General features: G+C 36.9%; 1 protein-coding gene across 12 annotated transcripts in view; it reads left to right on the top strand.

The window, feature by feature from the left end:
- TJP1 (tight junction protein 1) overlaps positions 1 to 13,440 on the top strand; it is a 154,345-nt gene that overhangs the window by 131,698 nt on the left and 9,207 nt on the right. For 6 of the 12 annotated variants that reach the window (XM_015872623.2, XM_015872621.2, XM_015872620.2 and 3 more), the window contains 12 exons: positions 385 to 604; positions 1,005 to 1,189; positions 1,341 to 1,436; positions 1,868 to 1,950; positions 2,860 to 3,070; positions 4,029 to 4,129; positions 5,287 to 5,640; positions 6,038 to 6,289; positions 7,095 to 8,000; positions 8,340 to 8,434; positions 8,926 to 9,150; positions 12,990 to 13,040. In XM_015872623.2, coding sequence (XP_015728109.1) covers positions 385 to 604; positions 1,005 to 1,189; positions 1,341 to 1,436; positions 1,868 to 1,950; positions 2,860 to 3,070; positions 4,029 to 4,129; positions 5,287 to 5,640; positions 6,038 to 6,289; positions 7,095 to 8,000; positions 8,340 to 8,434; positions 8,926 to 9,150; positions 12,990 to 13,040 — 2,779 coding nt within the window. The remainder of the gene's footprint in view (positions 1 to 384; positions 605 to 1,004; positions 1,190 to 1,340; positions 1,437 to 1,867; positions 1,951 to 2,859; positions 3,071 to 4,028; positions 4,130 to 5,286; positions 5,641 to 6,037; positions 6,290 to 7,094; positions 8,001 to 8,339; positions 8,435 to 8,925; positions 9,151 to 12,989; positions 13,041 to 13,440) is intronic. The other 6 variants (XM_015872624.2, XM_015872622.2, XM_032446877.1 and 3 more) reach the window with 3 other exon arrangements.

The following is a 13,440-nucleotide window of genomic DNA, read 5'->3' as shown; positions in this document are numbered from 1 at the left end:
AAGCAAACTACAACAGTTCTATTTTTTTAAAAAACAGCATTTAATGAAATTTTTGGGGGATGGGATGAGGGGGCAGGAAAAGAAGTCTGGTTTTTGCTGTTCTGTTGAAAATCTTTCTTTCCCAGTGAGACTCATTCCTTCCTGAGGAAGTGGATTCAGTTTATACTAACAAATTTTTGACAGCATAAGTTGAATTTATGTTTGTAGAGTTCTTTGTAATAGTTGCACAGCTTAAAACAGAAGCTGTGAGTCATTAAGGTTTTCTGAAGTAATATTTAAAACAAGGAGAATTAAAATGAAACACTGCGCTCCCAACACTTTTCAGGAGCACTATGACTGCAATTTACTGGGACAAGTATAACAGCAACTTTTTTCTTCTTTTAGTTTATCGTCGCATTGTTGAGTCTGATGTAGGGGATTCTTTCTATATCAGAACTCATTTTGAATATGAAAAAGAATCTCCTTATGGACTAAGCTTCAACAAAGGTGAAGTGTTTCGGGTTGTGGACACCCTATATAATGGCAAACTGGGTTCATGGCTGGCAATTCGAATTGGCAAGAATCATAAGGAAGTTGAAAGAGGTATCATACCTAACAAAAACAGGTACGGTATTAAAGTATTTATGCTGTTGTTTGAAAACTACAATTTTTAATTACACATCTGTATAACTTGCTGGGTCTGATGGACATCGGTCTGTAGAACCTGTTCAGCTGGTTGGGGAAAAAGTGCCTGTTAAAATGGGAAACAAACTGATGTTGGATTGCTAGTCCGTGATTTGGTTTCAACTCTTGTACATCCACAGGAAAAAGAAACAGCTGTAACATAGCTCTTTCTTGTGAATGCGAGACTCAAAGCTAGATAAAGCTTTGGAAATCTGAATGTGGCCTGTGTAGTTCATTCTTAAACTTTCTAAGACAGAAGAAAGGAAAACTCGATTCAGTAGATGGTAGGGAAGCATCAGAAGCTGACTTCCTTTGTAACTTGTTGGGTTTTGTTGTCTTAGAGCTGAGCAACTGGCTAGTGTACAGTACACGCTTCCAAAGACAGCAGGAGGAGATCGAGCAGATTTCTGGAGATTCCGAGGTTTGCGTAGCTCAAAAAGAAATCTTCGAAAAAGTAGAGAAGATCTTTCTGCTCAGCCTGTTCAGACAAAGTTCCCTGCCTATGAAAGAGTTGTTCTTCGGGAAGGTATGGGTTTATTCTTAAATATTTACTATTGAAGGCTAGTAAGTTGTGGAGTTTGCCTTGTATTCACCCATGTATTTCAAAGCATATTGCATTTGTTTTAAGAGACATTTATTTATTTATTTATTTATTTATTTTCCCCTTTCTAATCTAGCTGGGTTTCTCAGACCTGTGACCATTTTTGGTCCAATTGCTGATGTTGCACGAGAGAAATTAGCCAGAGAAGAACCAGATATCTTTCAAATCGCAAGTAAGTGTGTGAGAGATTTTGTTCAGGTATAAAATCGCCAGTTTTCTTTTGCTAGTTTGTTCCTCTGTTGTTAAACACATTAATAACTAAAGTAATAAAATGTTAACAATATTAAGTAACAGACTATATAGAAGCTTTCTCACTGGTTAATTGATGATGATTCTCCATAGGGAAAAGTAATGTTTGTTCTATTAGTGGCCTTCCCGAGTTAAAATTTATTTCAGTACATTATCTTACTCCTAAGTGCTTATGCAAAGGTGTTGGGATTTTTTGGGGCCAAATGAATGGGCAGCTGTTTCTTCTCTTTTAAAACTAGAGCACTGTTCTCAATCTGAATTTATGCTGAGTCATAAAATAGTCTGGACTATTTTAACATGGAAATGCAGAGTATTTTGTAAACTTACAGGTTTTTACTGTTTTCTCTCTACCAGAAAGTGAACCGAGAGATGCTGGTACTGACCAACGTAGTTCTGGCATTATTCGTCTTCATACGATAAAACAAATAATTGATAGAGTAAGTCTTTTTACTGCCACTGTATGTCTAACACAAGGAAAACTGGGTTATTAAATAAAATGTTGATGTTTTAAAGATAGAAGCACAACCACAGCTTTCTCATCTTCTGTTGATTGACTTCAAAAATATATTCCTGCTTCGTAACTGGTCTAAAAGGTTTTCTAGGCTTTATTCCAAGGAGTGTTGTTCCCTCTCCTTTACAGCTGTTTTAAGTTCCATCCTGTTTTGCTTACAGCCACAGCTTGTGCCCTACCTCTCCTGATTACAAATAAGTAATTGCGAAATTTTCTGCAAAAGGTAAAGGGAAGAGTCTTTCATTCTCACTTCCCTTATATCATGAGAACCTCTGATCTTAGCTCATAATTTGAGGCTGCACTCCTCCCCTGTTGGTTTATGACTTAAAAACCAGCTGCAAACCTTTGTGATTGTGAAACAGGAGCTGTTTTAGCAGCAAAGTGGGGTTACTGCGTGCGGTGTATTTGATATGAATCTTGCAATGGTTGAAAGTTGTTGAAGTTCTTGAATGCAGAGGTTTGTTTTTTTTTTTTGAAGGGAAAAGCAAGTGGTGTGTAAGGAGACACAAGGTCTTATGTTTGACTCTCTCTTTGTTACAGTCAGAATTCTTTGTGTATTTTTTAGTTGAATGTTTGGGTTTTTTTGGAGGAACTGCTTATTTCAGGGAGCTAAATATTAAAAATATAAATTAAAATAATTGTAGAACTAACTGTATAACTGAAACATGTGCCCATGTAGCCTAGTGCTTGAGTTAGTCTGGTTGTTGAAACAGAAAAGAATTTAAATCAGTACTTTGTATTGTAAACTCTGTAAAGGCAATACAAAAGAAATTTGTAGAAAAAAGCCTTACTGAGTGCTTCACTTTCTTCTCTCTGCTCTTTTTATCATTAACAGGACAAACACGCTTTATTAGATGTCACTCCTAATGCAGTGGACCGTCTGAATTATGCACAGTGGTATCCTATTGTAGTGTTCCTGAACCCTGATTCTAAGCAGGGTGTGAAGACCATGAGAATGAGGCTGTGCCCGGAATCACGAAAAAGTGCCAGGAAGCTATATGAAAGAGCTCACAAGCTACGCAAAAATAATCACCACCTCTTTACAAGTAAGCAATTAAAAAGCAATACTAATTAAGTCATGATAATTGAGAGAGCAGAAGTGTGACGAGTAATTTGTCTCCAGACTTGAACAGGAGGTTTTTTGTTCTATTATGTAAAAACTGCTACCTACACTTGGTCTTAGTGCTGGGTGACTGGATGGCAATTTTTCTTCTTGAAATTAAGCCCCGATTTTGAGAATTACAGTATGCAGTGATTAATGAACTTATGAATGCAATGCCTTTACAATTGATAGTGAATGTAATTGTACTAGATATGTTTATTTTGCATATTCATGGCTTTTTCTCTGTGGTTCCTTTTTCCTCTAGATTTTTTCTCTTGCTTCTCTTCCTTTAAAGGAGAGCAGATGCATCTCTTAGCTTGCTTTACATTAGCTGTTTATCGGGCTTTTTCTTCCATGGCATTTTTTCCTGCTCTTACTATGACCTAATGCCTACCAACAGGTTGCTTGCCTTATTCTTCTATCCTGGTTTGCACAGGCTTGCTTATGACACCAGGACTGGGAAGCTGACAGAACAATGTGCCTGCTTCTACAAATACAGTCAAGTAGTTGTGCATTTGTTGAGGCTCCCCCATTCAAATACGAACAGTTCCTTGGCGTTTTCATTGTTTATGCCCACAACTGCACAGAAGTTATTTGAAACATTAAAATGACATTACAAAAAAATCTGGTGGCTCTGCAAGATGACCATCAGTTATATTCAGTCATGGAATCAGTAAAAGGAGGATGTAACAAGAAACTTTACTCTGATTAAACTAAAGCTTCACTTTATTTTTAACTCTTTGCAAAACCAAACCACATCAGACTTTAAAGTTGCTTTGAATATTGATATTCAAATTAGTACTTAAATCTTACAACTTAGATTGATTTTAGTGCTGGTGTTACAGATTATTCTCAGAAATCTATAGAATAAAAAAAGTCAAACTAATCTGCTGTACTTCTAGCTACCATTAACTTGAATTCAATGAATGAAGGATGGTATGGAGCTCTAAAAGAAGCAATTCAGCAACAACAGAACCAGCTCGTGTGGGTTTCTGAAGGAAAGGTAAGAAATAATTGTATGGTTGGTTGAGAGATGAAGTGACAAAAATGTATGAGTTTACCAGGTTGTTGATATTGATGCTATGTGTCTATACTTCTGGAATTGAACCTGTTTTCCTTTTTTCCTCTATACGATTTTAATGATCATTTGAAGATCTAAAATCGTAATGCTTTGTGATTGTATGAACTACTTTAAACTGATTTGTCATTGTATGAGTGTGGTTACTCTGTTAATAAGGAGTGCATGCTTGTCCTTTTGCATGTAGCAGCGCAGTAACAGTGGGAGCATTTGCCTGTTGACACCTCTTACTGAAGGATGTATTATTGTTTTTGCATGGAAAAAGCATCCAGTACTCACAAAAAGCTTCACACATCATTATGCTCTGCTGTGTCAGTACTAAAGGCTGGGATTATTCTTGGAATTGCTGTATTTTATATTAAAAGCAAGCAATATCTTCGTGTTCTGATTTTTGCCTTCTCTCAATTTTGAGAACACAAATACAAAATGTGAAAGTTAGAATCATTTTCCCCTCTAAAACTCCAGTTGTCTTCTGAAGCAATGTGTTTTACTATGTATGTTAGATCCATTCTATTGAGGAACTAATATCAAGAGGAATGACAACTTCAAGTAAGCAAACAATGAGTCTATCATTACATTTTTCTTAATATTTGGGTTATTTTTGCTTGTACAGAACTCATTTCACCTTCTTAGATCAACCTCCAAGCTAGTGATTCCAGTATGAAGACAGTGCTTTTAAGTATAGCTTTTCGTGTCCAACAGCGTGATTTCAATGGACGCTGTGTACTGTCCCATTCCTTGCAGTGGCAGCCATCTGACTCTGATATAAAGAGCTAGACTGCAGAAAAGGCTCTTAAATATAAGATTAATATCTTCAATTGAAACTTAATTTCTCCTCCCCTGCGATATTCAGAATTGTGGAATTCTAACCTGGTAGTGTGCTGCTGGATTTTGAGCATTACTAACACATTAAAATACTGTACTTTCTGTTGTGGATCAGATCAAGATAGATGTTACATTACATGTTACATTACATTTATTCACGTCACTAAAAATATGTATTAGCCTTACGTTGCAAAAAGGAAAGCATGCTTTGAAAGATATTTCAATAAACTTGTACTCCTTAATTTTATTTGACACAGGCAGATGGTGCTACAAGTGATGACCTTGATTTACATGATGACCGCCTTTCTTACCTCTCAGCTCCTGGTAGTGAATATTCTATGTACAGTACAGACAGCAGACATACATCTGACTATGAAGACACAGATACAGAAGGTGGTGCTTATACCGATCAAGAACTGGATGAAACTCTGAACGATGAGGTTGGAACTCCTCCTGAATCTGCCATTACACGTTCTTCTGAACCTGTTAGAGAGGATTCCTCTGGAATGCATCATGAAACTCAAACTTACACTGGTTATGCATCTCAAGCTCAGCCACAGCCAAATCTTAGAATAGATTCTTCAGGATTTAAAACAGCTGCTTCTCAGCCGGTAAGAAAATATTTTATAAACTGACCACTGTGCATTTAGTTCAGGTAGCAATTTTTTTGAACAAGAAATTTATCTCTATAGTCTACTCACAAGTGTTACATGTGTACAAAAATATGTGAAAAGCAGTAATGTGTTGCAGTGAGTTGGAGAATCAGCTTGCGCTACCCATCTTAGTGTTTCAGATAGGAGGATTGAAGTACCATTCTACTTTGTTTTAATGTTCTTATTTTTTTCCTAAGTGTTCAACGTAAGTGGTAGTGCATGATACTTTCAGTACATTTCATTCTGCATGTAGCTGAGTTGATCAGAGCATCAATTTAAGTTACTTTTATATAAATCAAAAAGTCATACAATGATTCGATAGCAGTGTATTTAAAATATTTTAAACACTTCACAGAAAGCAGAAGCATCACCTGCAGTCCCTTACCTTTCCCCGTCGCCTGAATCAAACCCTGCAACCTCATCAACCTCTGCAGTAAATGCTAATGTAAACCTAACTAATGTCAGACTAGAGGAGCCTACTGCTGCTCCTTACAACTCTTATCAACCACAAGCGGGCCCCTTAAGAACATCAAGTACTGAGGGAGCTCATGTAGTGCTAAGAGATCAAGAGCCATCATCCTTACCGCCGCATATAGATCCAGCAAAGGTACCTGTGCTGCACTGTTGCGCTGATTTCCTGCTATGCATCAAGCTAGCACATGATTATATTTTTCTTTGCCATTATTTGGAGAATTCTTTGTTTTATTTTTTTTTTCCCTCTACAAGATCATGCAGGTTACAAAACACAGTGCATCTAAATTGCTAAGCATCATCTAACATTTTGTGTGCATGGCTTCAAACTATATACTTTCCACTTATCAAAAAGATGGCATTTTATATAAAGGCTGCATTCTGGATTTTGATTTTACTTTACATGTGACCTTTTCAGCTTGTCAGTGCTCTGCTGTTTGTTGATGAAAAATCTATCATCTTGTCGATGAAAAGTCTGTTCATTCTCTAAAATGTCAGAAGACTTTTTTTTATATTTACCTGTTGATTGTGAAGATAAATCTGATCTATTGAGTAATTTTAAATGCTTCCCCAGCAATGTTTGAAGTCAATTTTTGTACAAATCTCTTTACTTTGCAAGCAAACCTGTCTCACCCTTCCCCTGACTTAAAAAAAAAAAAAAAAAAAAAAAGCAGAGAGGAAGCAACAGCAGAAGTCAAATGGGAGGCTGTTACCTTTGGCTTTCAGTTTTAATCTGTGTGTATGTCTTTACTCAAACATGTAACTGCAATAAATCTTTGAATCATCAAGTTCAGCTTCCTGTGATTGCAGACAAGTGCATCAAATTACTGTACTTCTAAACAAAATCAAAGCCAATATGAAAACTTAAGCTAATTTTGAATAGAACTTTGCTCTAGTTACTCTTCATTTCAAATAAATTGAAACACCTCTCTATTTAACAGGTATACAGAAAGGATCCATACGTTAGTGAAGAAGCATCCAGACAAAGCTATGTCTTAAAACAGCCAGCTGTTAATCACCCAGTACAGAGGCAGGAAAGAGACCCAAATCTGATCTATGAATCTCAGACTCAGTATGCAGAAAAACAACCAAGTAGGGACTATGAACAGTCAACATACAGGTATGATTCTACAAACTATGTAGATCAATTTTCTCGTGGGTATGACCCTCGACTACATTATGAAGATCGTGTGCCTCCCTATGAGGAGCACTGGTCATATTACGATGAAAAACAGCCCTACAATCAACCAAGAACAGCTTATGAAAGCCAACCTCCTAGAGATCTTGATTCCAGACAAAATACAGAAGAGAGCACAGAACGCAGTTATTATCCAGCACAACCCCGATTTGAGGAACCTCCTCCAATGAGCTACGATGGTAGACCTCGCTATGAGCATGCACCCAAAAACTTCAGCTTACCACAAGTGCGGTATGAAGATCAACATCCTGTTGGTTATGACACACATGCACATGGTAGATATAAACAAGAAGCTCAGCCATACCAGTCAGCCATATCTCGATCTCCTGAACCCAAGCAGTACTTTGATCCACATATGAGGGGCTATGAGCAAGGTCCTCCTCAAGCTTACAATGCAAAAGCTGGACAGTTTGAGCCTTCTCATAGCACTTCAAGTGTTTCTCTTCCTCCTCCTGCTTCTTCGCAAACAAAACCAGAAGTTTTGCCTTCCAACAGTAAACCACTGCCTACACCACCATCTCTAGCGGAGGAAGAGGAGGATCCAGCCATGAAACCACAGTCTGTGCGAAGTAGAGTTAAGATATTTGAACGAAGAAGGTCACCATCTCTGGAAAAAATGAAGGACCCCAGTGACACATCAGTTGTCAAAGTAAGTCATTTAAGTTTTGTATGTTTTTAATTTGCTTAAATATTCTTGTGTTTCACTGATGAGATTGAATTGCTGGTTAAAAAAAATAAATAAATACTGTCTTGGAAAGAGATCGCTGTTTGTGGAGCAGCCTTTTAGCAACCTAAATGCAGTTTGTTTGAAAACCTGAAGCTGAAAACTAATAAGGATATTGCAGTGTTGACTGCCTCTTTCATTGTTACTAGTCTTTCATGCTGTTTTATTCTGAAGTAATAGAAAGGCAGGGCTGTGTTAGGTTTCTTACTCTAACATGCTGCATCTTTCCAGATGTTAGAAAATGTGCTGTGCTTCTCTTTACAGCCTCCAGAACTAGCACCGAAGCCTACGCTCCCAGCCATGAGTGGTCCAAAACCAACTTCTCAAAGCCAGTATGAACATGACAAAACAACTTACAGGTAGATGCACAACTGATAATTAAACTTAGCTTTCAATACAAGATTAGAGTGTTCAGACAGCACATTGTAGTGGTTTAAACTAGAAGCTGCAGAGTTGGGAGGGTGTTGTGAGTGTAATTTGTGTCAGTAGTAAATCAAGAAGAGAGTTGACATGGACATAATTAGTGAAGGGAACAGGGATACAAAATGAATTTTTTGGGTGTTTTTAAGCAAGTAATTGTTAGTAAGGAAGAAGGTAAGATGGAAATGCTGGGTATATTTGGGACAAATATAAAAGTGAAGCGTAAGTGAAAAGATGAAAGAAGAGTTTTCTTTGTGCTACGTCACAGCTGTGACATTTCGGGACTACATAAATTAGTGGTATTGCATGTAGTTCTAAGAATTATTTTAGTTGGTTTATTACTAGTCAGGTTAGGAAACAGAATTTTAATTCTTGTAATTGTCCTTGTTAAAACTGTGCAAGGCAAGTGTGTATTATTATTCTTGGTTAGGGCCCCAGAACCACAGAGACCTCAAGTGAAGCCACCTGAAGATATTGTGCGTTCAAATCATTATGATCCTGAAGAAGATGAAGAGTATTATCGAAAGCAGCTCTCATACTTTGATCGCAGGAATTTTGAAAATAAGCCTTCTGCGCAGGTTCCTGCCAGCCATCATTCTGACTCCACCAAACCAATACATTCACAAAATCAGCTGAACTTCTCCAATTATTCTAAGTAAGTTCTGGAGTTTTATTTTTTTTTTATATTTGAATGAAGGAAGGGGAGAAGTAGGGCTAAAAATGAAATCTTTCCATGCAAACAGAGTCTCAAGAGTTCATGGTATCTAACTGATATTTTATGTTCATAAAGTTCATTTCTCTTTATAGATATGGTGTCAGTCTACATGTTTTTTGTAAATGACGTGATTAGTTTTTGTAGGTTTCAGGACCTTTAATATGCTACTTCTCTTGCTTACCACTTTTTAATGTCACTTGAAGTATTTCCATAATTATTTCTTAAATACTGTTCAAAGCAGAGGTTTCAGCTTATTGCAAGTACACGAGTTGTGTTTGACCTTAGGAAAGTGAGCCTTTTGGGAATTTTGTTGATGCCAGAATTTAATCTGTTGATGGAAACATCTGCTTCCTTTATTGTTCTACTTCCTTGGCTTGGAACATTTTGATACGGAAATTTTGTGAAAGTTCATAGTACAGATTTTGCTCAGGTAGAGGACTGGTTGTCATGGGGAGTATTTAAGCAGGTTTTCTATTTTCTACAGTTATTTAGGTCTTATTCAAACCAAAATAAGGTTTTTGTAGCTGTCCATGTGGAAAGCTATCTTGGCTTGATTAATGAAGGCTGCAAGTCAGATGACTTTTGAAGGCTTTGGTTGCACGCCTACTTTAAATCTGTATTATTAATATTCAGGTCTAGTGGAAAGCTTAGTGTAAATGGGGTTTTCGTAGTAAAACAATAAATTAGCTTGCTAATTAATACTTGTTTTAAACTGTGACTGTGTGTCCAAGCTGTCTTGTGGACTCAATACACTGTGTTCTAGCGCTTGTCTTTAAGGATTGGAGTTGGGGCTCCTGAATCCTGTACCTATTTCTGTAAGGTGATCCATCACCTAGAGTGTTTTTCATTGGGATCTAAAAACTTGGGAATCTTTCCAAAAGTCTTGATTGGTTTTAAAGGAATGCTAGTTTGATTGTAATCAAGAAATCTTCACACATTAATCTAATAAGATTTCTTATTTTACTTTCTTGTACACTCAGCGTTTAATGTATATACTAATCTGTAAGCAGTTCTGATTCTCTGTTTTTTTGTTTGTTTTTTTTTGTCCTGCATCATCTGACAGAAAGATGGGAGCATTAATGTTTTGCTTTCTGGACAACACAGGGAGGCCAAAAAGGCTTGGTTGGCCTTTCAGTGCATCACAGCAGCTCTCAGAATTGTTTTCACCTCTCAAAACAGTTACTTATAAATGTCTGTTTTGATTTATAAACACCAGACTATGCTGCCATAGAAAATGCAACTATTGCTTAGGTTGGAATCCTGTAAGCTCTCAGCAAATAACTATAAAGATTGTAGAATTCCTTTAACAGGGAATTTTACATTTGTTACTCCCTGCATTGTAGTCAACCATAGCAGAGCAGGAGCAATAAACATTAACTGTTAAGTGTTTTGCCTGCAGAAAAGCTAATTGTTGATGTAAATGGTTCCGTACTTCTACCTACCATTCCCGACTGTCATATTTCTATTTTTCAGCTGCTCAGTGGTAGTTTTTTTGTGAGTCAGTGATTTGAAGGCTTGCACTTAGAGAAAAGTAACATCTGAATGCCGTAGAGAAATAAATCAATTCTGTTTTTAAGTGTGATGCAGTTTCATGTGTCAGGGGACAAAATTGTGTAGGATTTTTCTTTTAAGAAAGAGTGTAATCTGTAACAGAAATAGGAGGGCATGGGAAAGAAAGTGTACCCAGGGCAGTCCAGTACAAAGAGGCAAAGGATTGAAATACTAATGGTAGTAAGTGGAAATAAATGAGAGAACTACTCAGCTTGACAGAATGGCCTCCAGAGGCACATAATACAGAGTGCTTGTTTGGAGACACTGAACTATTGCTGACTGAAGAAAGCATTTGTCCTCAGGACTTTTCCCTTTAGCCAATTTCCCCTTTATACCCTCTTGCCTCCTCATTATTCATTTTTTTTTTTAAGTCTATTTATGTGGTAACTCTGTCTGTGAATTCTTCCCAAAACAAACAAAAACACAGGACTGAATCTGAATTATAATATATAACACAGGAACTCTGAGTTATACCATTGCTTGCTCCTTTGTAATACAAATAATGTGCAATCCACGTACTGTATTGTGGGTGTTGAAGACAGATTTAATTTTCTTAGGATCAATATCTATGACTTTTTCAGTTTCAAGTATGTTAAACACTAAGTCAAGTAAAATTATTTGCTATTAAGTAAATATTGTGAACGTATATATTTAATGTTATATATGTACAAGTTTAGTTTACTCTTCTGATTTTATGCACTTCATTTAGAGAACCTGTGCCATTAATAAAGCTACTTTGTAAGAGTAATTACTGTAAGCATGTTACAGTTGTCAGTAACTGTACAATAAGGGATGATTCCTCCTGTTTCAAGACAGCAGAACTTGTAAGGGGGCGCATTTCTGTGGCTCTGGTTGGAGCACTTTGAGAGTACTGCCCTGTGGCTGAGTAGTGGATTTGTTCCTATATTGTTCAGCCTGGTACACTGCAGATCCATGGTACACTTTGCCAGATTTTCTCTCCACACTGACATTTATAGGCTGCAGCACACTGGTTTGTTCTAATAGTTCATTTCTGGTTCATATCTAATTAAAAATGATGGTTTTGTAAGAAAAGTGAAATAGGAAGCAGCAGAGCTTTTTAATTATAGGAACTTCATCTATTCACCTACAAGTTGTAAGCAGGTGTTTTGTTGCGCACTGATTTCATTGCAAGGGAATTCTGAACAATGTGGTTAGGATGTTGGCTTACCTGTAGTCGATGAGTGTGTAACCGAGTTGTGCTTTGTATCATACGTAACTGCTGACTGACTTTATGTTGTCAGCATATGTGCAGCCATAACTTCTGCTGTAGCATAAATAGCTTTGTGTAGTTTCAGTGACAACAGAAGCTTTATGCAGTGTCTCTGATCTTTTTTTTGCAACCTTGACTAACGTTGACAAACTCATACAGGTGTTGCTCACTGAGCGCTGTGTTCATGTGGTCATCAAACAGACTGCCAAAAGCTGATCAGCCCTTTTCTTCATTCCATGAGATTGGTCTCCAAAGCATTAAGACAATGGCTGTCTAAAATTATTAGTTATCATGAGGGTACAGAAAGTGAAGTCATGATGGAAAGTTGTTCTAATCTGGATACTGTTTAAAGTGCTTTTAAGTTATATGTTAAAAAGGAGGGAAATTTGCTGGTATGGTTGTTACTCTCCCAGTCTCTCCTCTAGTGTACATAAACAGTTGTTTTAACATACAGCTGATGGTTGAACGCAATCAGAAGCATTTCAGAGTATGGGCTCTGTTATTGGGCAGGCTGGTAGAGCCAATTAAATATGTGCTGTGCTAAAGGAATGTTTGTGTGATCTGGGGGTACAAAACTAGAAATGTTCTGTGTTATATTAAGACTGAAGAAAGATGAATGAAAACTGGCCCATAAGCAAGAGACTGTTAGAATTTTGGATTTAGTGTTTGTGCTTTCAGTATGTTGACTAACTCTTTGTATATACAGATCTTAACAAATGGCTTTGCACAGTCTCATTCTTACTTCTATTACCTGTTGATTTGAAACATGACTACCTGATTCACTGACAGAATCTCACGTTAACTGTAGGGCCTTGTTGTACTTATGCATTTGGTAAAAGCATTGTCAACACCACTGCCAAAAATAGCTCTTGCTGAAACAACCTTGTCATATGAGAACTGCAAGGAGTAATGTAAAGCATGTAGAAATGATATGCTTAAGATAGAATGACTATTTTTCTTTCATTCTTCTATTGCTGTTTGCTTTGCCATCACCTAGATTTCTTGGCTCTTACACTAGCTATGACTACTTGAAAAGGAACATCAAGTGGTAAGACTTGTTGATGTGAGGATGTTTCCAGGTGTCCTCTCACTGTTACATTTCATCACAGGCATTATGTGCACTTTAAATTCTAAACACGTGAATTCTGCAAGTTATTACTATCTATTGAAGCCCAAAATTGCAGGGATTTGTAAAATTATTCATTTTCCAAAATAAGCATTTTTGAGGAATATTTCTAGCGTAAACAAGAAATATTTTAAAAAATGAGATTTTTAAAGTTGTTTACAGTATGCACATAAAGCTAGTGAAGCTTAAGCTGACTGCATTTCTAATTAAGATGGCATTGTTCAAAGACTGGGTGTATTTAGAAAAGTTTTACTAAAACTCATCTTCCTTTTGGCTATCAATGCTTACCAAAAACAACCCATCAACCCCTTGAGGATTTATA

The sequence above is a fragment of the Coturnix japonica genome, chromosome 10 (genome assembly GCF_001577835.2).
Source record: "Coturnix japonica isolate 7356 chromosome 10, Coturnix japonica 2.1, whole genome shotgun sequence".
Classification (NCBI taxonomy): domain Eukaryota; kingdom Metazoa; phylum Chordata; class Aves; order Galliformes; family Phasianidae; genus Coturnix; species Coturnix japonica.
This window is presented reverse-complemented; position numbering and strand designations above follow the sequence as displayed.